The sequence below is a fragment of the Candida pseudojiufengensis genome (genome assembly GCF_024610245.1).
Source record: "Candida pseudojiufengensis strain CBS 10847 chromosome Unknown scaffold3, whole genome shotgun sequence".
Lineage (NCBI taxonomy): Eukaryota > Fungi > Ascomycota > Pichiomycetes > Serinales > Debaryomycetaceae > Lodderomyces > Lodderomyces pseudojiufengensis.
Window position 1 is genome coordinate 178,185 of NW_026261523.1, and position 25,353 is coordinate 203,537.

The 25,353-nt window shown below is 30.1% G+C and overlaps 12 protein-coding genes across 12 annotated transcripts; 9 read left to right on the top strand and 3 right to left on the bottom strand. All coding sequences in view use genetic code 12, as the record gives it.

Moving 5' to 3' along the window:
• Positions 1-157: 157 nt before the first annotated feature.
• KGF55_000522 (U1 snRNP complex subunit) lies at positions 158-1,198 on the bottom strand (the record flags this gene model as incomplete). Its single annotated transcript, XM_051760239.1, has 2 exons — positions 158-1,135; positions 1,196-1,198. The coding sequence occupies 2 exons, from the start codon at positions 1,196-1,198 to the stop codon at positions 158-160; spliced, it is 981 nt and encodes a 326-aa protein (XP_051616467.1).
• Positions 1,199-1,556: 358 nt separating this feature from the next.
• On the top strand, positions 1,557-1,988 carry KGF55_000523 (uncharacterized protein; the record flags this gene model as incomplete). The annotated part of the gene is made up of 1 exon (XM_051760250.1): positions 1,557-1,988. The coding sequence occupies one exon, from the start codon at positions 1,557-1,559 to the stop codon at positions 1,986-1,988; it is 432 nt and encodes a 143-aa protein (XP_051616468.1).
• Positions 1,989-3,614: 1,626 nt separating this feature from the next.
• Positions 3,615-7,175, top strand: KGF55_000524 (uncharacterized protein; the record flags this gene model as incomplete). The annotated part of the gene is made up of 1 exon (XM_051760261.1): positions 3,615-7,175. The coding sequence occupies one exon, from the start codon at positions 3,615-3,617 to the stop codon at positions 7,173-7,175; it is 3,561 nt and encodes a 1,186-aa protein (XP_051616469.1).
• Positions 7,176-7,412: 237 nt separating this feature from the next.
• KGF55_000525 (putative amidotransferase) lies at positions 7,413-8,360 on the bottom strand (the record flags this gene model as incomplete). The annotated part of the gene is made up of 1 exon (XM_051760272.1): positions 7,413-8,360. One exon carries the CDS (start codon positions 8,358-8,360, stop codon positions 7,413-7,415), a length of 948 nt encoding a protein of 315 aa, XP_051616470.1.
• Positions 8,361-9,657: 1,297 nt separating this feature from the next.
• On the top strand, positions 9,658-10,650 carry URE2 (Ure2p; the record flags this gene model as incomplete). The annotated part of the gene is made up of 1 exon (XM_051760283.1): positions 9,658-10,650. The coding sequence occupies one exon, from the start codon at positions 9,658-9,660 to the stop codon at positions 10,648-10,650; it is 993 nt and encodes a 330-aa protein (XP_051616471.1).
• Positions 10,651-10,904: 254 nt separating this feature from the next.
• On the top strand, positions 10,905-11,768 carry KGF55_000527 (uncharacterized protein; the record flags this gene model as incomplete). Its single annotated transcript, XM_051760295.1, has 1 exon — positions 10,905-11,768. One exon carries the CDS (start codon positions 10,905-10,907, stop codon positions 11,766-11,768), a length of 864 nt encoding a protein of 287 aa, XP_051616472.1.
• Positions 11,769-12,151: 383 nt separating this feature from the next.
• On the top strand, positions 12,152-14,230 carry TPO5 (Tpo5p; the record flags this gene model as incomplete). Its single annotated transcript, XM_051760306.1, has 1 exon — positions 12,152-14,230. One exon carries the CDS (start codon positions 12,152-12,154, stop codon positions 14,228-14,230), a length of 2,079 nt encoding a protein of 692 aa, XP_051616473.1.
• A 501-nt stretch (positions 14,231-14,731) lies between these two features.
• On the top strand, positions 14,732-15,196 carry TIM17 (protein transporter; the record flags this gene model as incomplete). Its single annotated transcript, XM_051760317.1, has 1 exon — positions 14,732-15,196. The coding sequence occupies one exon, from the start codon at positions 14,732-14,734 to the stop codon at positions 15,194-15,196; it is 465 nt and encodes a 154-aa protein (XP_051616474.1).
• A 972-nt stretch (positions 15,197-16,168) lies between these two features.
• YAK1 (serine/threonine protein kinase) lies at positions 16,169-18,517 on the top strand (the record flags this gene model as incomplete). The annotated part of the gene is made up of 1 exon (XM_051760328.1): positions 16,169-18,517. One exon carries the CDS (start codon positions 16,169-16,171, stop codon positions 18,515-18,517), a length of 2,349 nt encoding a protein of 782 aa, XP_051616475.1.
• A 639-nt stretch (positions 18,518-19,156) lies between these two features.
• Positions 19,157-19,786, top strand: RPB4 (DNA-directed RNA polymerase II subunit; the record flags this gene model as incomplete). The annotated part of the gene is made up of 1 exon (XM_051760339.1): positions 19,157-19,786. One exon carries the CDS (start codon positions 19,157-19,159, stop codon positions 19,784-19,786), a length of 630 nt encoding a protein of 209 aa, XP_051616476.1.
• A 439-nt stretch (positions 19,787-20,225) lies between these two features.
• On the top strand, positions 20,226-23,099 carry SNU114 (U5 snRNP GTPase; the record flags this gene model as incomplete). Its single annotated transcript, XM_051760350.1, has 1 exon — positions 20,226-23,099. One exon carries the CDS (start codon positions 20,226-20,228, stop codon positions 23,097-23,099), a length of 2,874 nt encoding a protein of 957 aa, XP_051616477.1.
• Positions 23,100-23,390: 291 nt separating this feature from the next.
• KGF55_000533 (RMR1 family protein) lies at positions 23,391-25,343 on the bottom strand (the record flags this gene model as incomplete). Its single annotated transcript, XM_051760361.1, has 1 exon — positions 23,391-25,343. One exon carries the CDS (start codon positions 25,341-25,343, stop codon positions 23,391-23,393), a length of 1,953 nt encoding a protein of 650 aa, XP_051616478.1.
• Between the last annotated feature and the right edge of the window lie 10 nt (positions 25,344-25,353).

The window sequence follows — 25,353 nt, forward strand, 5'->3', positions numbered from 1 at the left end:
ATATTGTTTTGTTTACTTTGCTTCTTGATTACAGGGCATGTTTATTCTCAAAATAAAAACAGGGAAAAGAGTTTATCAAAATAGGTACTAAGTTCGCGCATGCGTATTTATTCTCTGAATATAATTTTGTACATACTTATATCTGCTATTGAAGAGCTTAGTCACGCTGCCTAATACTACGTATAGATCTTGAGTTTGATGCTGGCTGGTAAGCAGGTGCATATGATGGTTGTTGTTCAGAAGGTGATGAATACCTAGCATATTTGTCTTTTATGGAAACCTTACCTTCTTCTAAATTATTATGTGGGGCATTATTTGAGTGATGATGAGAATACCCGTTATTATGGACATTATGTGAAGTAGGTCCACGAGGAATATGATGAGGTTGAGTTTGTTGTTGTTGAAATAGATCTTTTTGATGACTTGAATTATTTGCAATATGTAATCTTCTACCACCAGCTGCAACTGATGCAACTTTACCTTCTCTTTGATAATTCCTTCCACCTTCACCACCACCTAATCTTCTAGGTTTCCAATTTCTCCATACTCTACTTCTTTCGATATCGACTAATATAGTTCTTTCTTTTAATTTTACACCTCTTCTACTCAATGTTGATACACATGTTTGAGCATCAGTATCTCGCTCATATACCACAAAACCATATCCTCTTGATTTCCCTTCTCTATCTTTTATTATACTTATAGATTCAATAACTCCAAATTTTTGAAAATATTGTGATATGTCAATTTCATTTAAATCATAATCTAGTCTTGCAATAAATACAGTTTTGTAAGGATCTTTCATTACTTCTTGTTCATGTTTAGCAAATAATTCTGGATCATTCCAATCTTTGAGTTGACGTTCGAATGATTCTTTTTGTTTTTGTCTTTTGATTAATGCATCTTGTAAATTTTGTTGATGTTTAGTCAATGGTTGTTTTTTGATTTTAGCTTCCTTTTTCGGTAGAGTCTTGGTGATATAACTTGTTATTTGTGATTTGAAATTCGATATTGGGGTAATGGAAGTTGTTGATCGTTTTTCAGGTGGGTAATCTATTGGTTGTACATACTTGAATGGTGGTTTTGGTTGAAATAATTGTTGTATATTTGGAGGGTATTTTTCTGAGTCATCAGTCTAGGAAAAAGAATGTTAGTATGAATAATCAAAGAACCTGTTCGGTTAAAAAGTACTTACCATATCATGATATTTAAATATTGGTGTAGGAGCTTCTGTTGTTGCAACGATTCTTTCTATTGATAATTAGTTTTTTTTCAGTGTGATTGATGATATAAATTTGAAACAGGTAGCGCTGGTGTAAATTTTAAGATGCTCGACCTGAATTTTGACCAAATTTCCCCGAACTCGACCCGATCTAAATCGGTCAAATAATATTACGTCTAAATGTATTTACTAAGATTCGATCCAAAAAAAAACAATCTAGATAAGTGCAAATAAAAAAAAAAAAAAAAAACACCACAGTTTAAAAACATCTATTGAAACCAATTCATCAATTGAGTAATATTTCCAAACTCATTTTAGTGAACATCTGATTACAATGGCATTTGGAGATAAAAATTTAGAACCAACTGAAATTTATTTACAAAATGATAAAATAGATATTGAAAATCTACCAAAATTTACAATAACTGAACTCCTGAAATATAATGGTAAAGATAAACCACAATATTATGTTGCAATCAAGAGATTAATTTATGATGTTACATCAAATTCAGATAGTTATAAACCAGGAAAAGGTTATAATGTATTTGTTGGAAAAGATTCAAGTAGATTATTAGGTACAAGTTCATTAAAATTAAAACCAAATGAAGAAGGTAAAACTCCTGAGAGTTGGGATTATAGTGATTTTGGTGATAAAGAATTAAAAGTTTTAAATGATTGGGTTAAATTTTTTAAAATGAGATATCCTATTGTGGGTGTTGTTGCTATTGAAGAAGATGATGATGGGAAAATTGATACCAAGGATTGATAATGAAATTTTGTATGTCCGATATCATGTTTTGGGTAAACCATAACTTTTTGGATAATGCTAATATGCATTGGGACCTACTCTGCTTGATTGACAAGAACAGCGCTGGCTCAAAATGTGAAAATAAAGACATCCAAACAAAAACTAATACGAATATGAGGTAAATACTAAAAGAGAAGGTTGTGTTAACAAGCGAAGCAATTGAATGCTATATTAGTTACCCTGAAAACATTAATGGGATTCTTTAGAAAAACCGTGTACGAGCAGTGGTTGACGGTTAATATGTATCGGAAGTGTAAAATTAACTATGAAATTTTTTGAAAAAAAACAGCCGCTTTACTTTTAAGTTGTATAGCCCATATGGAAGCTAGAACAGGTTTTGCTTCCCCTTGTCTTCTGTGTAATCAGAATTAGTTTTAATTATGAAGATCATACTAGGAACTCTATTCCTTGCGTATATAATTTAATATATGATGAGAGGATCGTAAAGTTGTATTTTCTTGATTTCGGAGATAACAAAATGTTTCAAGTTTTGATAAAAATTGATCAACAAAATTTTAAGGTACCGGCCGAAGAATTTGATTATCAGTAATTAGTGCATTATGAGGAGTCGTTGTTCGCCTCAATACGTATTGAATCGTGCAATCTTTGATGTCTCATTAGCAGGCAAGTTTCCCGAAGGGGTTGGCAAATTTTGTTACAAAATTATGGGAATAGATACTATTAAGATTTTAGCTCAGTCAAGTTTCGATTTTCGAACCGAGATTTAAATCTAAATATAACAAAGTAAGGGGATGTTTTAAAATGTAAAATGTGACCGCAATAATATATTTGAAAATCTGCTCTTTCACTAAACTTATCTTGAAATCTCCAAATTAATTAATACATCTATAGAGTATGTATGTCATAAGTATACGACGAACAGATTTTGTGTGAATTATGATGCAAAATTTTATTTGAGTAATTTAAAATTTCAAATGAAATTCATTCAATCAAGAAATCATAAGAATGTAGAATAAGTCACACCTGGAACTTCATCTGTTGATATTTCTAAGAATTTTGGATGATGAATTAGATCAATCCAGCAAATAATGTGTATTTTCACCAATTCATAAGAAAGATATTCTATTAATATCACTTCTTGACATATTTTTAATGTGTAATATGAAACATCTCAACTACAATAATAAATTTATATCCATACACTTTTTTTAAATTAATCTTTGTGTTTAATTAAATTCTATGAAATGAAAAAGAACTTTATTCTAATATTTATTATATTTAATAAATAGACTACATTATAAAACATTTAATTTTAACTAATTTCACTCCAAAAAGAAGGATAAATTATTTATAGAATTTTGGGATTCAACTAATAGAACTTATATCACTATTGTGACCAATTAGAATACTAAAAAGGTTGAATCAAAAGATAAAACCATTCTATTCTGTAATCCCAATCATCATTTTCAACTTTGGTTATTAACCAATCATTAATTCATTTGCATACAAACTTCACTCGTTTATACCATTTTAAAGTATTGTAATTGATTTCATATTGCTATAATTCATTTATAATCACATCTATAAAGATTCATATATCTATTCACACATTAATCAAATAATATGGAAGCATTTCGTAGAATTCAAAATATAAGTAATAATAAAGGTATACCAGAATTTAATGAAGATGCAGGAGCAGATATTGGTGAATTAACAAGTGGTGCAAATTTGTCATTTGATGATATAACTCATATAAGAAATAAAGGAATTTATAATTCTAGTTCAAATTTAGATACTGCTCCAATAATACCTACTTTAGGAAGTTTAGGAAGTGCTTCATCTTTCAATAATGTAGATCCATTAAAATTAAATAATGTTCAATATAGAAAACAAATGAATCAACAAAAAAAATTGGCCATGTTAACAGGAGCAAGAGCAAATTCTTTAGCAGCAAATGGTGGTAATAATCCAATGTTTCAAGGTGGAAATAATAACTTAAGAGCAAATTCATTAGCTACTGGAGTTGGAAATCCAATGCTTTATAATAGTAGTAATAATAGTGCTAGTAGTATGAATAATCCAAGAGCTAATTCTTTAGCAACAAATATGGGTAATCCAATGATGCAACAATCACTACCACCACAACAATATATGCCAAATCAACAACAATATCAATTTTCACAACAAGACATGGGATTGGAACCAAGGACACAGTCAATGGTTGGAAACAATGCAAGAAATAATATGCAAATGCAAGGTGGATATCCTAGGACACAATCATTAAATCCTCAGGCCCCGGTTAATATGAATTATAATCAACAACAACAAAATCCGCAATTTCAACATAGACAACAACCCCCCTTGAATCCAAATCAAACCAATTACAATCAAAATCAAATGCAAAATGGAGCTCCAAGAACAATGTCTTTGATGGGATCAGGTCAAGGAATGATACCGGGTAATCAAGCATATCCAAGAACTAAATCCCTTGGTGGAGTTGCTACTATGAATCAATTTCAACAACAACGTCAACAAGCAGTCCAACCTCAAAATCAAAATTATCCTCAAAACCCTCAATTTACTCAAAGACAGCAACCTCTTTATAATCAAGGTAATCCTCAAAACTCGAACCATCAAATGCTACATCAAAATCAATCATATTTTCCTAATCAACAATATCCGTCAAGTCAAACAAATCAACAACAATTTCAACAACCACAGCAATCCCGACAAATGCATCCTCAACGACAGAGTTTACCTCCTCTTCAAGAACAACAGAATATGCAACTTTATCCAAACAATCAGTCATCACAAAATGATTCAAGACAATTTGTTGCTCCACCACAACCTCAATATACTACGCTACAGGAAAATTCTTCTGACTCATTAAATGATGTTATGGAGGAAGAGGAACCACAACAACTATCAGAATCGAACGAAGAAGAAGATGTAATTTATAAATTTGATGAAGATGATAACAAAGGAATACAAATTTCCAGAAAATCAACTTTAAAGAAAAACAATTCAATGAGGGTGAGAAAATTGAATTTATTTAATGATAGTTCAAATGAAAATGATTCTGATGATAAAAGTTCAACTACATTAAGGAGAAAAAGACCTCCAGTAAGTCCGTATGAAGCAAATTTTAATAATTCATATAAATCCGAAACAAATGCTCCAAATCTTGCATCATTTGAGGAAGAAGAAAAAGATCAAACTAGTAATCACCCAGATGAAAGCACCGAAGATGATGCAACAATTCAAGAAAATGATAGTGTGAAAACATATGAGAAAGATCAATCACAACCGCACACAATATATAAACAACCAAGTAGAAACATACTGGAAAGTCATTCATTTAAAAATCTTGTTGCAAACACTGCTTTTAATAATTTTAGATCACCTTCAATTTCAAGTAATTCAAATTTTGCAAATTCTCAATTAATGAAAACTGATTCTCCAACTTCTTTTTATGAAGCAAGCCAATCTCCAATGCCTACACCAATAGATAATAATTCTGACACTGATGAAAGTGAATTTAGGAGACAAGATCATCCATTTTATACAGATGAAAATAATGAAAATAATGGTAATTTAACTCCACCAACCGCTTCAACTTCAAATATATCTCAACACAAGGAGTCAGGTATAAATGGTAGTAACAAGGTTATCAATTCAAGTCCAAATCATAAATTTGAAACTGATGAACATGGAAATGATACTACATGCAGTATTCCTGTAGATATTACCGAGCCGATTCAAGATGTTAGTGAAGAACAGAGAGAAGCTGACAGAAGTAGAGGTGAGTTCAATCCTATGCCGTCTAGTCATGATAATATTCCTTCAAATCCATCAAGAACCCCAACTACAACATCCTTAACAAGTGGTGAAAGAATTCAACCAAATTCTATCAGTCGTAATTCAACTAGTGGTTCAAATACATCAAAACCAGGATTACCAAAAGTTTTATCATCTGCATCAATATCTAGTCAACAACTGACTAAAAAGGAGAAAAGATCATCTTTTTCAGGTAAAAATTTCTTAAAAAGGTTATCAAAATCTAAAAGATCAAGTATTAGTAATGTAGAAGAAGATATACCAATTTCATCTGCTGCATCTAGTAGAAGAGCTTCATTAAACCAAAGAATTCCATCATCAAGTACTATTGGATCTATTGGAAATGATAATAAATTTCAAACCAAACAACAACCACAACAACCACAACCTATTACATTCACTAAGGAACAAATGCATATTATGAATTGTAATAATGAATTATTAAATGAGTTAGAATTAATCACAAGAGAATTAGCATCATCCATAAAAAGAGAATTAGCATTAGAAAATAAATTAAAACAACAAGATGATAATCTGAGAAATAATAGATCATCACCAATAAGTTCAGAAACAATTGAATTTGAAAATTTAGAAAAAACTAAAAAAATTGTTGAATTACAAGAAAAATTAAATAAAGAAAAAAGACTTAGATTTATAAGTGAACAACATGCATTATTACAAGAAAATGGTATTACACCAAGTCCATTAAAATTAAATTATGAAAAAACTGAAATTTATAATCAACTTGTTTTAAAAAATGATGAAGTAAATCAATTAAATTTGAAAATAAGAGAATTAGAATCTTCAGTTGAATCAAAAAATCAAGAATTTAATACAAATCAAGCACCACCAAATCATAATCAACACCATCAACAACAACAACAAAATGATTTTAATTCATTAGATAATAATTTAATTGAAAAATTTCAATTTTTAAAATTTGATAATGAAGAATTAAAATCACAAACAATTCAATTAAATGAAGAAATTTTAGTATTAAAACAACAAAGAGATGAATTAAGAGATGTTATAAATAAATTATCAAATCAAAATTTTCAAGAAATTAAAATTTTAAATGATAAAATTAAAAATTTAGAAATTAAAAATCAAAATTTGAAAAATTTAAATATTCAATTATCTAATAGAGGAGAACTAGTAAATTCTTCATTTAATTCACAATATGAAAATGATAGTGGAGATAATTCTTTTTCAAATGGATCATCACTGATGAATCATGGTAATGTTAGTGGTACTGGTCATGGATCAAATATGTTCAAATTAGGTATGAGTGGTGGTAAATTAAATGGATTTACTATTGTTTCACCAAATAAAAAATTCAATGCATAAACAAATAACTGAACGAATTAATGAAAGAAAAATGAATGAAAGAAAACACACAGAAATATTGTATTTCATGTAAATACTTAATAGAATATATATTTATTACGACAATCGTCTAACGTAGTCCTTATTCAACAATCATCTCACATACTCTTTATTAGACAATCGTCTCATTTATTCTAATACTTATTAATTATTAATTTATTACCTAATATTTACTCTATAATAAAGAAAGACAGAACACTAGTCTTCTTGATATAAAAATTTACAAATAACTTTTCCAATTAAATCACCTTGATTATTTAAACTTGAAGTATGATATTTTGCTTTTTCATAAGTTAATTCATTAAATAAACCTTTTTCAAATTTATATTTTAATAAATCTAATGCATATGATGTTGTAAATTCTGGATGTCCTTGAAATGTTAATATTTTATAATTTGGTTTTTTTATTAGTTCGTTATTTTCTTCAGTGATGGCGGTAGTAGAAGCAGTAGTTTGAGTAGGTGGTGGAGATGGTATACTTATCATACCTTGAATTGAACATTTACTAGTTGATCCAAAATTTATAAAACCTTGAGGTATACCACCATATATTATATCTTGATGAAATTCAACTAAATTTAAATGTTCAAATAAAATATTAGCAGAATCCATGTTATTATCAATTTGAATATTTTGATTTAATTCTAAAAATGGAGAATTTTTAATTTTATAAATTTCATCATTTATATTTATTGTAGTTATACCTAATTCCCAACCTTCATTATTTCTATCTATTTTACAACCTAAAATTAATGCAATTAATTGATGACCAAAACATATTCCAACAATTGGTTTATTTAAATTAATTAAAACATTTTTTAAAAATGATTTAAATCGAATTAACCATTTATATTCACCAAATGCATCACAACCAGATCCAGTTAATATAAATCCATGAATTAATTTTAATTGAATCGCTTTTTTCAAATTTTCATATACAATTTCTAATTCTTCATTATTATCATTTTTTAATTGATATTTTTTTAATTTATATGGTGGTGTTATTGATGAATCTGGTGAATTTTTTTCTAAAAGGTCTATTGTATTATCTCCAAAATCTCCATATTTTTCAGTTATTGTTGGAATTGGTGTATCTAATACTAATACTGCAATATGTGGTTCTATTTCATTATTTTGATCTGACATTTATTCAACTAAAACTTTTGAAAACTGGTGTCTAACTTTTCGATATGAATTGGTCTTTTTCTCGCAATTGTCGAAAATTGGGTATATTGAAGGATCAATTGGATTATCTTTGAAAATCGAAATTACAAATTTATTTTAAAGTATGTTAAATTAATTTTGAGTTGTTTATTATATCTATTACGTAGTTATCTATTCTTAAAAATATCTGAAAAATTTAGTTAAGCGGAAATTTTTACTTAATTTATCTTTATTTATTTATTTACTTATCAATTAAAAGAATACAAATATTTAAAATTAGTATGGCTTTAAATTGATTTAATGAATGAAGATCTTTATTCAATTTAGATTGAACTTGAATCTGTTTCTCAACTGGCCTTTAGAATTGTTACAGAATGCGATATTTTCCTGTTCTATCTATGATTATATCGACACCAAGTTTACTTTTACAAAGTAGTAACATTCCTCTTATCTCCAGCGTTAAGAAAGTTTCTACAATAAATAAACCATGAAAATTTTATGACAAAAAGATAGTCTGAGGCCGTTCGAAACAGCTGTAGATGGGTCGATAGATGGGTCGATAGATGGGTCGATAGATGGGTCAATAGCGTTTACCAATGTATCCTTTAACTTCTTGTACAAGCTAAGAATCATACAAATTTCAGCTTAGCATGTGGTAGCCTAGTTAAAAACTTCGACGGAATTCATTATCCGGTACTAACCACAACGTTTCAACAAATTTATTATGAGAAGTAAGGATTTACCAGCTGAATAATAGTTAATTGTTGGTGTTGGCGGTGTAGTTACTAGTATCAAAATAAAACCATTACAAAATACGAAAAGTGAATACGTAACCCATTCAATTAATTGTACCTTTCTCAACATTCTTTATCGTATACAAAGTTGTGCTGATTGATTTAGCTGTTGAACGCTAGATAGCTTGGTAGAGGAAAAAAAGTTTTGATTAAAAAATTTGATTAATTTGAAACTTAATATATTATTCAAATTGATGGTAATAAGACAACAATTATTGATAAGAAAAATATCTAATACTGGATAAACCAATTTGGCTATTTATAAATTAGTTCTTAAACATTCAATCCGTTGATCACCAGGTTTAATCGAATTTGACAATTAGAATTATATTTCATTCAATATCACATAATCAAAACTTATAATCCATTAACGACCACCTTCGATTACATCATTTATACGTGAATTCTTCATCACATTTAACCACCAATTAAGAATAAACATTTCATCTTCATTACCACCATACTGAAATTACAAATCCATCATAATGAACAATAATCACAACAACCACAGTAATAATAATAGTAATAACAATAATTCGCAGGGTAATCCACATACTATATCGAATTTATCAGCAGGTTTGAAATCAGTATCACTAACGGATCAACAACAAAATGAAGTAAATTTAAATCTATTACAACAACAACTACAGAATGAAGCTGGGAATTCATCAAATTCAAATAATATAGAACAACAACAACAATTACAATCAAGAATAAGTCAATTTTTTCAAAACCAACCTACTGAAGGTTATACATTATTTAGTCATAGATCTGCTCCTAATGGATTTAAAGTTGCAATTATATTATCTGAATTAAATTTGCCTTTTAATACTATATTTTTAGATTTTAATAATGGCGAACAAAGAGCTCCAGAATTTGTTACAATAAATCCAAATGCAAGAGTACCTGCATTAATTGATCATTATAATGAAAATACTTCAATATGGGAACTGGGAGCAATTATACTATATTTGGTTTCAAAATATATAAAGGAAAACAATGGTGAATGTTCATTATGGAGTGATAATTTAATAGAACAAAGTCAAATTAATTCTTGGTTATTTTTTCAGACAAGTGGTCATGCTCCAATGATTGGTCAAGCTTTACATTTTAGATATTTTCATTCATGCCCTGTACCAAGTGCAGTTGAAAGATATACAGATGAAGTAAGAAGAGTTTATGGAGTTGTTGAAATGGCATTAGCTGAAAGAAGAGAAGCATTAATTATGGATTTGGATGTTGAAAATGCAGCTGCTTATAGTGCAGGAACTACACCTTTATCACAATCAAGATATTTTGATTATCCTGTATGGCTAGTGGGAGATAGAGCAACAGTAGCGGATTTATCTTTTGTACCTTGGAATAATGTTGTTGATAGAATAGGGATAAATTTGAAAGTTGAGTTTCCAGAGGTTTATAAATGGACTAAATATATGATGCGAAGACCAGCGGTAATTAGAGCATTGAGAGGAGACTAAGAGTTTTAGACAACAATCTTTTTAATGATAATGATGATGATTCCTATAGTAAAACATGTATTCTCAATACTGTATTAATATATAATTTATAAAGCATAAGAATTGGTAAATTTCTTGTAAATATCTCGAAGTAATGTTGTTCTAAGTTTTAGGTGGTTTTTGAGAGTTGAAAATTCGAAAACAAAAAACATCTTAAGAGCATCTCTAACTTCAACTTACACCATACTTCAAAGACTCAAAACATCCTTTTGTTCATGTCAGCCGATTTTATACTAGGTCCTCATGCATTATCACAAACCAAAAAGTCACTAAAGGCTTTAAACCTGCATCAAAAAGTAGATGAAAATTCATCATCATCACCAATTTATCTCACAATCAATATCAAAATCAAACTAATAAAACAAAAGGATTACAAATCAAGAATCATACCGTTGACTTACAAAGTAGATAAAGTTGAAAATAAGTCTATACTATTAATCACTAAAGATCCTTCAAATGTATATAGAGAAGCTTTGATACAAAAAGATTCACCAACAGAAGATTCATTTAATGAAATCATATCATTGAAAAAATTAAAAAGTCTTTCCAAAAATTCCAAAAATTTAATCAAATTATATAAAGAAAATGATTTAATAGTATGTGATTTTAGAATTTTTAAATTCTTACCAGATATACTTGGATCAATATTTTATTTAAAAAATAAAAAAATTCCATTTATGATTCAAATGAATAAACCAAATCCTAATATTCAATTACCAAAATCTAGACAAGGTAAAATTAAAGATAATCAATGTGATCCAAGATATGTTCAATTACAACTAGAATCAATAATTGGAAATACATCATTTATACCAACTTCAAATTCTGGTGATGTTATAAATTTAAAAATTGGATATACAAATTGGTCATTAGAAAAATTAATAAGGAATATAAATGATATTATTAGTTATTTAATTGATGAGAAATTTAAACCTTTAGGAGGGATTTTAAATTTAGAACAATTGGGAAATATTCATGTAAAATGTAATGATTCTATTAGTTTACCTGTATTAATTACAAACGATGAAAATGGGAATCTTGATGAGAGTAATGATAATGATAGCGACTTCGATTTTTGAGAAGTCAACATATCGGATATGGATCTGTCATATCAATTTATGTTTCACAATTATCTTAATGAAGCTCATAGTTCAAGCTGAATCTGATAGACAGTTATTGCAAATGTTAGAAGTCTTTAGGTGAGAATGATTTTGCTCGGGTGACGTACGCCAATGATTAAAATCGTTTACTTCGGATCCTCATGTGCATGACTTAAGAATTGAATATTTTGTATGTATTGATCAAATAGATAACTTACTTCCGAGAATGAACCGCATTTTCTCTTACTCAAATAGGAAACATAGTCTAAAAATATAATTTTCATGATCGAGATATAATATTATGCAGGCACCATTTCTTCATTAATATTACAATTTTTTTAACATAATCATCAAATAAGTTGATGGTTGAATCGAATTCACCAGATTCAGTTGAATCAGATTCTACAGAAACAACGCCGTCCTCTTCAACAAATTCACCAACGGAAACACTTCCAACCCAGTTTTCTGCATCACATTTTTTTACCGATCTACAGCAATCTGCACCTATAAAATATGTTGGATCATTAATAACAGAAGAAAGAGTAGCTGGGATAAGAGGTATTTTCACCGATAGAGATGATGATGAAATTGAAGAAATTGAACATTTTAAATATAAACAAGAATTAGAAAGAAAATTAACAGTTACTTCTGTAATTGGGCTAGGTTTTACTGTAATGGGAGTTCCTTTTGGATTAAGTTCTACGTTATGGATATCTTTAATGGATGGAGCTAATGTAACTATACTATATGGATGGATTATTGTTTGTATCATGTCATTATTTGTTGTATTAAGTCTAAGTGAAATAATATCAAAATATCCTACTGCTGGAGGTGTATACCATTTTAGTGCATTATTAAGTCCCGAAAAATATTCATTGATAAGTTCTTGGATTACAGGTTGGTTATTGTTAATTGGAAATTGGACTTATGCTGTGAGTATCATGTTTTCTGGATCACAATTCATACTAAGTATATTCGGATTGAAAGATTTCGAATACAAAGAAGATAGATTTTTTGTATTAGGAGTTTATTTTTTAATTTTATTATTTGTTGGATTGATAAATGTCAAGTTTTCAAAACATTTGGAAAAGATTAACAAAATGTGTATATTATGGACAATTTATACAGTTTTGGCTATTGATGTTTTATTGATTTTTTTTGCAAAAAAGACAAATTCTGTAAAAACTATATTGACTAAATTTGATAATTCCAGATCGGGTTGGCCGGATCCAATTGCTTTTATTGTTGGTTTACAAAGTTCATCTTTTACTTTGACAGGATATGGAATGTTGTTTTCAATCACAGATGAAGTAAAAAATCCTGAAAAAAATATGCCCAAGGGAGTCATAAGCTCTATATTAATGGCATCAATAGTTGGAATAATATTCATTGTACCGATATTGACTATTTTACCAGAATTAGAATTATTATTAGATCAAAATTCAAACATAATGCCTATTGATTTGATTTTCAAATTATCAACAGAATCTTATTTGATCAGTTTTTTAATGGCCGTATTAATGATAGGTACAGTAATTTTTCAAAGCATTGGCTCGTTAACCACAGCGTCAAGATCAACGTATGCATTAGCTAGAGATGGTGGATTACCAATGGCTTACCTATGGACAGAAATTAATTCGACTGAAGACTACAAAATTCCAAGAAATGCAATATTTTTATCAATGTTTGTGTGTGCAGTATTATCTTTTTTATCCTTGATTTCAAAAGCTGCTTTTAATGCATTTATGGGAGCAGCGGTAGTTTCATTAGCTGTTGCTAACGGTATACCAATTTTTCTATTGATGCTAAACAAGCGACAAAAGATCAGAGGTTCAGCATTTAGATTAAGGAAATTAGGATGGTTTGTCAATGGTGTAGCTGTATTTTGGATATTACTATCAATTTTTATATTGTGTATGCCACCAGTGATAAGAAATTTAACCTGGTGGAAAATGAATTATGCTAGTGTTGTATTAATCGTATTTTTACTAATTGCCGGATTGAGCTATATCAGCTGGGGAGATAAAATCTTCACTGGTCCTCAAATCGATACTGATTATTTTGAGTTGAATAATTTGGAAGCAGCCGGAAGAAAAAATTTGGACAATTTTGTTATTGATGATGATGATGATGATGATGATGACGATGAAGAAGATGAAGAAGAAGAGGAAGATGGAAAAACAAAATCAAATGAGACTGAGATAGATGACCGAATAGTTTTATCTCCGCCAAAAGCGATAAAGAAAAAAGGATATGAACCTATAATTGAAAGTAGTTCCAACTCAATGTCAAACAGCGTGCAAGGAAGAAGAGTAATTGAAGATTTAAAGCAGTCACTGCCTAACAGTGCTAATGATAAAACAAGTGATGGTGATGATGAAATCTCAACTGAAAGTGAGACAGAAATATTATTCAACGCTGATGAGGTGGAGAAAGGCTGAGCTGAGAAAGTGATAAATAAGAAGCAAAACAAATGATGATTAGCGGAGTACAAATTTTAACGAATTTAATGATTTAATGACGGGTTTTTAGTATATAGAATGGTAATTTATAGATTTTGGTTCTAAAACAAACTTGTAGATTAAGATGAAGCGCATACGAAATGTTTAATTTTCAGAAAACGCACGATCAAAATTTTTCAAATAGTCTACTAATTACTGAAACACAGAAAAAAATTTAATGTAATAATGACATAATAGTAATTAGCCATCAAAAGATACAGTAAACGATCTACAACAGTTACAAAATTTCACGTAATCTAATTCATCTTACGTCAAACCCTTTATTTCATCTAGACACATTTAAAAAACATTAATTTTGGGGACTTGACTTTATAATCTAAAAAACCGACAAATAAGGCCACAAGATTTACAAAGATTGAATTATTAATTTCACACGATTAAAATCAAATAATAATTTACATACATATATACACATAGAAAATGTCAGCAGATCATACGAGAGATCCATGTCCAATAGTGATATTGAATGATTTTGGAGGTGCTTTTGCAATGGGAGTAATTGGTGGTTGTGTATGGCACGGTATAAAAGGTTTTAGAAATTCACCTCATGGTGAAAGAGCATATGGAGCTTTATCAGCTATAAAAGCAAGAGCACCAGTAGTTGGAGGTAATTTTGGTGTTTGGGGTGGATTATTTTCTACATTCGATTGTACTGTTAAAGCAGTTAGAAAAAGAGAAGATGCTTGGAATGCAGTAATTGCTGGTTTTTTTACTGGTGGTGCATTAGCTATAAGAGGTGGATGGAAACATACTAGAAATTCAGCTATAACTTGTGCTTGTTTGTTGGGTGTTTTTGAAGGTGTGGGTATGATGATGCAAAGATTACAAGCTCAACCAACTATGGCTCCAGTTTATCCTGAAGAGCCAGCTAAATTGGCAGCTTAAGTGGACAGAGATCAATAATATTCTGTGAAAAGTTGGGAGTTTGCTTGTACATATAATAGAATATACCGTTTAAGTTGTGTATGATATCAGATACTTGTATTTTATTTTAAGTAATGTATAATAGTAATGGATTATGGGAATTCATGAATACTGATGAATGATTTATTCATTTTGCTGTTAAACAATTGATCTCTGAAAAGTTGAGACTGAAAGTTATCGGTCGAAGAAGAATGATTTATAAGGCGTACTAACGAAAACGCATATTTCACTCAAGTACATCAGTTCTACGAAACTTTCTATTCCCACATATTTAATATATAGAAGATGAAAAGGATCGCCAGCTAGTTGGTAATGGAGAAAAAGATTAGACAAATTTGAATCAGTCCAGCTTGATGCCAAATTTGAATTTAGATCAACTATTAAGGATATTAAAAATATTTAAGCAGTAACTAACTAAATACTAATTTAGTCTTAAATAATATAGAGTAAGTATGATGATGTGGCCAATGTAGTCAGTGGAGTTGTACAATTCCACTTAGAATACTTTTTTACCCCTCTTATCATTAATTTTGTAATCCACTATCTATTTGAATTTTGAGGTTTGAGTATATGCATATCATGTTAATCAAATTACACACAACATTACTTTTAAACCCACTTTATTAAATATATATTATTTCGAAAGGTATTTTTGATAACATAACAGCCATCGAGATTATTCTATTAAAACTGAGCTACTATTGTTTGTCGGAACTTAGAGGAATTTTTCCACATACATATTTGTGTAAATTAAAACATTTAGTCAATTCTTGTTGATAATCTGTCTTACATTATATTTCTCTCCTTAATAAAAATTAAAACTCACTGATTGTTATCAATATTATTTTTTGATCTAAATTATAATTACATTTAAAAATACAAACCCACTCATCTATTTATCATTGATTTTGAATCTTCCGAATTCAATTCAACATGGCTTATAATAATTATAATTATCGACATAATTCAATTGGTGGAAATTGGCATCTACCTCCACCACAACCACAACAACCACTTCAACAACAAGGACATGTACAAGGACAAAATGGACAACAACTTAATACTGATATGCTAACACCCGAACAGACATTTCTACAACAGCAACAAGCTTACAAACAAATATCAAACCAACAACAAACACCTGGGTTTCGAAATCCGTGGTTTTCCATGAATCCCCCGAGTAATTCAAATACCACTTCACCATCTTCAGCTAATTCGCAATCACCAACAAAATCTCAAACAATTCCTTTATTACAACAACATCAACCACCACTTTTAAATAAAAGACTATCGTTTACAAATCAATTACCTACAACTTATGAAAATGAAAACACGACTAATATTGATCAGAATAATAATTCAAGTCTGTCATCATCAAATCACAATAATCCTCAATTATCACCTTATGTTCATCCTCCTACTCGTGCAGACAATCCATTTAATCAATATTTTGCAAATCAAGAAGTTTCTCTCGGAGGTTCAGATAGAAGAATGTCCGCAGCTATTGATGGTACATATTATAGTGACAATAATGTACCGCCTCATAACAATTCATACGGGCTCAACCAGCAACAAGGAGGTGTGATTGGTAAAGGCTACCCTAATCAGTCGGACATAACTAAGTCAGGTATCGCTCCAGGATTTACACAATATATAAATAATATGCCACCCACAATGCCCGGAATGAGTAATAGAAGATCATCACTAGCAGTTTTACCAAACCATTACTTGCAACAACAACAACAACAACAACAATTGCAACAACCAGGGACATACTTTGCACCAGCCAAATCTGGTAGATCACCTTCAATTATACAGTATCAACAATACCAACAAGCATTACAAAATCAAAAAATCGCGAAGACTAGAAAGCCAGCTCCGAAAGCAAGAAAAATTTATAATAAATTGGACTTAACACCAAAAATTCATCAACAACCGAAATACAGAAGATGTTCCGTGAATTCGATACATATATCACCAGTCAATGCATTATCAGTTTATTTAACGGAATCATATAGTATATGTCAACCAAGAAAATTTCAATATTCAAAATCAACTAATCCAAAAAGAGTTCTTACGAAACCACTGGATCCAAAATTCAACAATGGATTTGATAATGAGGAGAGTGATTATATTTTGTACGTTAATGATATTTTGGGAAGTGAGGAAGGTAGGAAGTACATGGTATTAGATTTGTTGGGATCTGGTACATTTGGACAAGTAGTAAAATGTCAGAATTTAACAAATCAAACAGTTTGCGCGGTAAAAGTCATAAAATCTAAACCAGCTTATATGAATCAATCTTTGACTGAAGTAAGGTTGTTAGAATTTTTGAATAAGAATAGTGATGGAAAAAATTTTATAAGGTTGTTAGACACCTTCATGCACAAAGAACATTTATGTCTAGTATTTGAATTATTAGCATCGAATTTATATGAATTGATAAAACAGAATCAATTTCAAGGTTTGAATATGAAATTGGTGAAACTTTTGACAAAACAACTATTGGAAGCCTTGGTTGAACTAAAAAATTTCCAAATGATTCATTGTGACTTGAAACCCGAGAACATTTTATTATGTCAACCAGACAAACCTAACATAAAAGTTATTGATTTTGGTTCGGCATGTTTTACACGACAGACTATTTATACATATATACAGTCAAGATTTTACAGGTCCCCAGAAGTCATACTAGGATTACCATATACAGAGTCAATTGATATGTGGTCTTTTGGATGTATAGTTGGTGAGTTCTTTTTAGGCTTACCAATGTTTCCGGGTACATCTGAGTATAATCAAATATGGAAAATAGTTGATATGTTAGGTCCACCACCAAGACATATGATTGAAGTAGGTAGAAATGCATCAAATTTTTTCAAAAAAATTCCACCACTAACTAGCGCCAACCCAGATGACAAACCAAAATATACCATTAAATCATACGATGAATATTGTGAATTTATTGATTCGAAACGAGATTCATCTAATAATAATTCAAATTCAAGTTCATCGCATCACAACAGTCATCATCATGTGAAGAAAGAACAACCAAATAAAAATTATTTCAAACATAAATTGTTGAAGGATATAATTTTGAATTACAAATTACCAAGTAAGAAGATGACAAATTTAATGATTGAAAAGGAGTGTCAAGAAAGACTTTTATTAATTGATTTCTTATCGAAAGTTTTGAATTTAAATCCTTTGGAAAGATTAACACCCCAAGAAGCTTTAAAGCATCCGTTTATTCATGATGTCAAAAGTCTTGAAATTTCAACTTGATTAATTCATGGTTGTAGCATCATCTCATTTTTTTTTTTTAATTTTGATAGATATGTAGCATTTCGATTCAATGTAAGAATTTTGTCATCGTCATTGTTGCTCTCATACACTCAACTTCATCGCTCTCATACCTTCAACTTCATAAAGTCTATCAATATCGAGGTTATGAAGTTATATAGTTTGAAGTTTCAAAAGGTCGTGTGATTACTAACAAACTTAAATAGTGAAGAACAAAAAAATCATGAAAAATAAAAATATGAAAACTCCATAATATATTCAAACATTACTTACTATAACGTGAATCAAGATAATTGTCATTAATATTGACAATAATCATATCATATACATTCATTTCAAATTTGTTTATATAACATTTCCATATCTGGTCTAATAGAATATATGTGCACCAAAGCATTATAACTAGAAGGAAAATATCATTACATTTTTTTTGACTTATTAATTTAAAGTTCAAACAACAATTCCAACCAGCAGATATAATAGTAGATATCCACCTAGTCAGTCAATCAATCATATAGGCTTATAATACATCTGATTACCATTATAAACATTAATCTCGAACCAAACCTAACAATCAACATCTGGAACTCATAAATCATTAATAAATAAATTTTTTCTTAAATGAATGTCAGTACAAGTGCATTAGGAGTTAGAAGAAGGAAAGTAGCTACACAAAACATTGATGATGAAGAAAACTCAGCACAATTGAAGCTAGGACCCGAATTTCAATTGCATCAAATAACAAATTCTGGAGAGGAACAACAATTAATTGCACTAAATCTATCAGAAGCTAGATTATTAATCAGAGCTGCCTTGAAAGAACGTAAAAAGAATAAAAATCCAAACAAAAATTCAAATAAACGAAATCAATCAAACGACAACATCAGCGACTCCGACGAAGACGATGAGGATGATGACAATCTAAATAATACCAGAGAGGATGAATTATCAAATATGGAATTAGCAGGACCGAATTCAAATGAAATTATGCATAAAACTTTGAATTATTTGACAAATTTTAGCAGATTCAAAAATAGATCAAGTTGTGAGACAGTTGAAAAATTAATTAATGATTTCAATGCTCATTGTAATGAATATTTACATCCTTTTGAAATGGCTCAATTAGGCACCTTAGAATGTGAAGACGCTGAAGAAGCGAAAAGTTTAATACCTTCATTAACTAACAAAGTGAGTGATGTACAGTTGCAGAGTTTATTGACTGAATTGCGTAAATATCAAACATTGTCATAATTAACTTTAAAATCAAAATTAAAAATTAAATCAAACATAAATCAAAATAAAAATTTAGAAAAAAAGAGTAAAGCAGCGTATGATCATTTTTGTCAAGAACTGATCATTAATTCGTGTTTTATTTCAACCACATTGTATTATTATTAAAGCATAAATTATTATAAGGACTATATTTTAAAATAACCCATACCTAATTATATAGCTTATGCTTTTTCTTTAAATCCTTCAAAATAGAAGTAATAAATAGATCAAGCATTTAATTCGCTCCTCTTTGCAGTTGACTATAGTAATTTGTAGGCGTAATTTTTGTACGTACGATATTTTTTGCATCGATTCTGCAACAACTAATTACGATGTAAGAAAAAAAACGGTTGAAACAATATTTTTTTTTTACACAAACATCAGAAAGGAAGGTTACAACAATATAATTAAGAAGGTGATGGAGAATGATGACGACGTATATGACGAATTCGGAAACTATATTGGAGAAGGGTCAGAGCCAGAGGAAGATACGACTAATGGTGAGACATATACATCAAACAATAAGGATGCCATAGAAACTGATCCAGAAGAAAATGAATTCTCCCATCAAGCAATAGTGAAGTCCTCCATCCCAGCAAACGACTCGGAAATAATTTATGTACAACAAACTCAACCAGACTCAGTCGATGAGCCAATTATTAAACCTGAATCCATAGAACGAACGAAAATAACAATAGATGAAAAAAATCTACCACCTACCACCTACACCGTAGAATCAATTGTTGAGGTCATGCATGACAAACCAGAAAGAATAAGGAACTTTGCAATAGTTGGAGGAATACATACTGGTAAAACATGTTTAATTGATCAATTCATAAACAAAACTCATCCCACTATTAATAATCAAAAATCAAATAATCATAAGTTCATGAGACCATTGAGATATATGGATTCGTATAAAATTGAAATTGAAAGGGAAAGTACGATCAGAACTAAAGATGTGACACTACTATTAAATGATTCAGAAAACCAATCGTATTTATTTAATATTTTAGATACTCCCGGTCATATTGATTTCAATGATGAAACCATTGCAGGATTAGAATTAAGCGACGGTGCTGTGTTAGTTCTTGATGTACTTGAAGGCCTTACCTTGAGAGATCAAATTAGATTAGACGAGATTTTAAAAAGGAATCTATCGCTAGTTCTTGTCATTAATAAGATTGATAGATTGATCCTAGAATTAAAATTACCTCCAAAAGATTCATATCTAAAAATTTTCAACGTAATAGACGACGTCAATGATTACATTTTAAACAATGAGTACCGCAACAAACACAATCATGTTGCACCATTATCACCCTTGGACGAAAACGTTATATTTGCATCATCCAACTTTGGCATCTCATTCACCTTGAGGAGCTTTTTGAAACTTTATAAGCATAGATTGCCAAAAGGGAAAGAGAATGAGTTCATTAAAAAATTGTGGGGGGATTTTTATTTCAATTATGAAACTAGCTCGATTGTTACAAATTCAGAAGGAGGTAAATATCAAAGAACGTTTGTTACTTTCGTTTTAGATGCAATTTACCAAACGGCTATTTACACCTTAACTTCAGAGCCGTCCGACCATAAAAAACTAGCCACCATTTTATGGGAAAATTTTAGAATTGGACTACCAAAAGCAGAGTACAAGAAGGACATCAAGATTTTATTAAAAACAGTCTTCAGTACAATTTTTGCAAAAGATTCTGGTTTTGTTGATTCAATAAAAAAGTCAATCTCCGCTCCGAATATAACGCCATTAGAAAAGAACACCCCGATGTTGGGGAAAGTGACAAAATTAGTTGATTCAACAGACGGTCAAAGCTTTTTGGGTTTAACTAGACTTTATACTGGTAGGTTGAAGGTAGGAGATACTGTAAAGGTATGTATTGAAGATGTAAATGATGAAACAAATCAATTTATTTACAAAGATGAAATTATTAAAGGTTTGTACATACCTGTTGGAAGGTACAATTTACCAGTTGAGGAGATTAGATCAAGCACAACTCTTTTGATTGAAGGAATTGACTCCATCATAAAGAAAGGAGCCACAATAATATCTCCAAATAACTTGAAAGATACAGTTTTCAAATTACCAAACTACGACATTACTTCAGTACTAAAAGTTGCAATTGAACCAATGAACCCCATGGATCGACCGCGCTTACTCAAAGGTTTAAACAACATATCAAAAGCCTACCTCTCATCAGTTATCAGGGTTGAAGAAAATGGAGAAAACAATATTTATGCACCGGGTGAATTTTACATGGATTGTGTGTTGAACGACTTAAGGTTTTACAATAATAATAATCTTAAAATCAAAGTAAGTGATCCCATGACCAAATTTTCCGAAACATGTCAAGAAACTTCATTCACTTATATTCCAATCACGGCAAATAATAAAAGTTTGGACATTGCAATTGTAGCAGAACCAATGAGTGATCCAAATATAAGTTACGAAATTGAAAAGGGTACAGTAAATGAGCAACAATCTAGAAAAGAAATGTCAATGATATTGAATCACAATCATAAATGGGATTTGAAAAGCTCGAGATCAGTATGGTCCTTCGGACCGAATGATTTAATTGGTCCAGACATATTGATGGAAGATCTTGATGAAACGACTTTAAATAATGAACAATTGAAAAAAATTAGTCTAATCAAGAACTCAATAATTAGAGGGTTCAAATGGGCAACAAATGAGGGACCTTTAATTAATGAACCAATACGAAACACCATGTTCAAGTTAGTGCATATAAATTTTGACAGCAATGAAGATTCCGATCTTAATCCTGCCCAAATTATACCATTAGTTCGAAGGTCTTGCTTTATAGCTTTATTAACAGCAAAACCAAAGTTGATGGAACCAATCAATAAATTTGAATTTATTTGTTTTTATAAAGCCATTCATGTTATTAAGAAAATTTTAGGAGAAAGAAGAGGATGGGTAACAAGTCAGATTGGAATAGAGGGAACACCATTGTATAAATTACAAGGTTTCATTCCTGTCATAGATAGTTTTGGATTTCATTCAGATTTGAAATTATATTCTGCTAATAAGATCAAAACTAGTATGATTTTCAGCCATTGGGAGTTGGTGCCTGGCGACATTTACGATTTTGAAGCGGAATTACCACATTTGAAACCAGCTCCTATAAATTCATTGTCTCGTGATTTTTTAATGAAAACTAGAAGAAGAAAAGATTTAACTGGTGAACCAACTTTACAAAAATATATTGACATGGAAATTTATGAGAAATTGAAATCAAAGGGTTTAGCTGTATGATATGACGTCGCTAGAGTGCAAACTAGTGAAAATGAAAGATTCCATTGAAATTGCATATGAGTAGCAAGAATCTATATAGAGAGGTTATAATGGGCCCCACTTATTTCTTGTAAGTATTCTCAAGTTACGTGAACGTAGACTCGTCAATCCTTTCCAACTCCAATGAAATTCAATCTAGTAGCATAAGTATTTGTAGATCCGGATCATTTCCAAACTCCGTCAGTCTAACCCTAAAGCAGGTTTCCTTCCGAAAATTATTAGACCATTAGCTAGCTATTACGTCTTTTTACCTTATACCTTTCTTTTCTTTGTAGGTGGTTCTAAATGATCAAACCCATGAGATTGTTCAACTAAATCATTGTAATTTGTAATAAATCTCGGCTGAGTACTCAATTTAAATTCTAAATATTCAGGTATTTTATCCTTAAAATTTGAATCAGTACAATCACATAATTTATCGTAAACATCAAAAAAATCTGAAATTGACAAATCTTTACAATATACGTTATCTTCAGTTATCACAATATTGTTGAATTGAGGTATTGATAATTTGATTTCTTCTTTTATTTCGAATTTTAATTTTAATCTTAATACTGCAAACAAATCGTCTAATGACAGTGATTCATCAATTTTATCGGATTTTGATATTAATGCTTTATGTTCTTTTGTTGAGGGGGAGTTCAAGGGAAATAATAGATATTTTGAATCCGTATATGTTACATAAATTGGAAGTTTGTTGATTAATGAGGTATCTCGATTGGGTGAGTCATTAGTTGAAGAATTATTATTTGTTGTTTCTTTATCATTTTCATCATCGCGACCAATGGCGTCTGTATTGGCATCAGAGTTCGATATGTCATTTTCTTTATTTTCTTCTGGGTTAGTTTGTTTTACATCAATTTCAATTCTTTCATCTGACCCATTTAGTTTTGTTATATCCACATCTAACTTTTCTTCCTTGTCATCATTAGATTCATCACCGTCCTTATTTTTATTTTGGCTATTTTGAGAATTGTCATCTTTGCTACCTAGACTACTGTTTGCCTTTTCGTTTTCATTTTTATCTTCTCCGTGTTGTTCTTCACCTTTCGAACCACGTTTATGAGGTGGAGTTTCAGGTTCTTCTCCATCAATTAATGCACCTACTGACTTCATCGGAGCAGCATCTTTATCACCATTTCCATCATGTTCATCAATATCTTCATCTTCATCATTTATTGCTCCATTTTCAATTTCTTCTTGTTTTTCCAAAAAATTTTCATAATATTCTTGACTCACATCTTTGGTATTTAATGCTCCTTCGCTAGAATAATTGACATCATCATCTCCTCTTGCTACTTGTTCACTAGCTACGTTAAATTTAGTTATTGCATCTTTAGTTATTGCATTTAATTCATCTTTATCTTTATCTTTATCATCATTCTTGGAGTTACCTTGATTTGAGCCATTAGTGGAACCTTCCTGTTCCTTTTTATCTTTTTGTTGATCATCATAAATTTGATTCATTTGAGAAGTTCTATTAGCTTGAGGAATAGTACTTCCTTGAGCAACACCAACTAATCGATTATTATGATGGCTATCATCAATTGTATTATCTGATTCACCAGTACGATCATGTTCTTTGCTATTTTGTATTTCTTGATCATCAGTAACATCTTGAGCACTAGAATCATCATTACTCTTTTGCTTTGGATCCTCCTCAACTTCTTCATCTTCATCGTATTCCAAATTTGCATCCCCTTCTTTATTTTCATCACCCGTGTTTCCGGCTTTCGATTCTGTACTCAATTCATTACCTACTTGAGGTTCAGCATTTTGCTCGTTTTCAACGTCGTCAGGTCTCACCTGAATGTCATTCGTTTCCCCCAGAAGCTTATTGTCAGGTTGTGATGAATCTCCGTATTCTTTGTTATGCTTTTCTTGCTCTTTTTCATCATTTTGATTTTCTTTGATAGTATTTTCTAAGGATTCATTAATTTTATCAATTTCTGGAACATCAATTACATCAGTATCTTGAGATATAGTATAAATTTTATCTGGTGTGGTTGGTCTTGGAGTAGGGAAATGTTCAGGAATTTTGAAATTTGTGTCAGTATTTATATTATTTATATCTTCTCTGACTTTTGCTAAATCTTCATCATTAATTTTACCATCTTTTGAGGTAGACGTTGGAGATAATGCTGGATCATTTGTTGTATTTTGCTCCTGATTTATATATTGTTGTTCATTATTCAATTCACTCATTATAAGTATT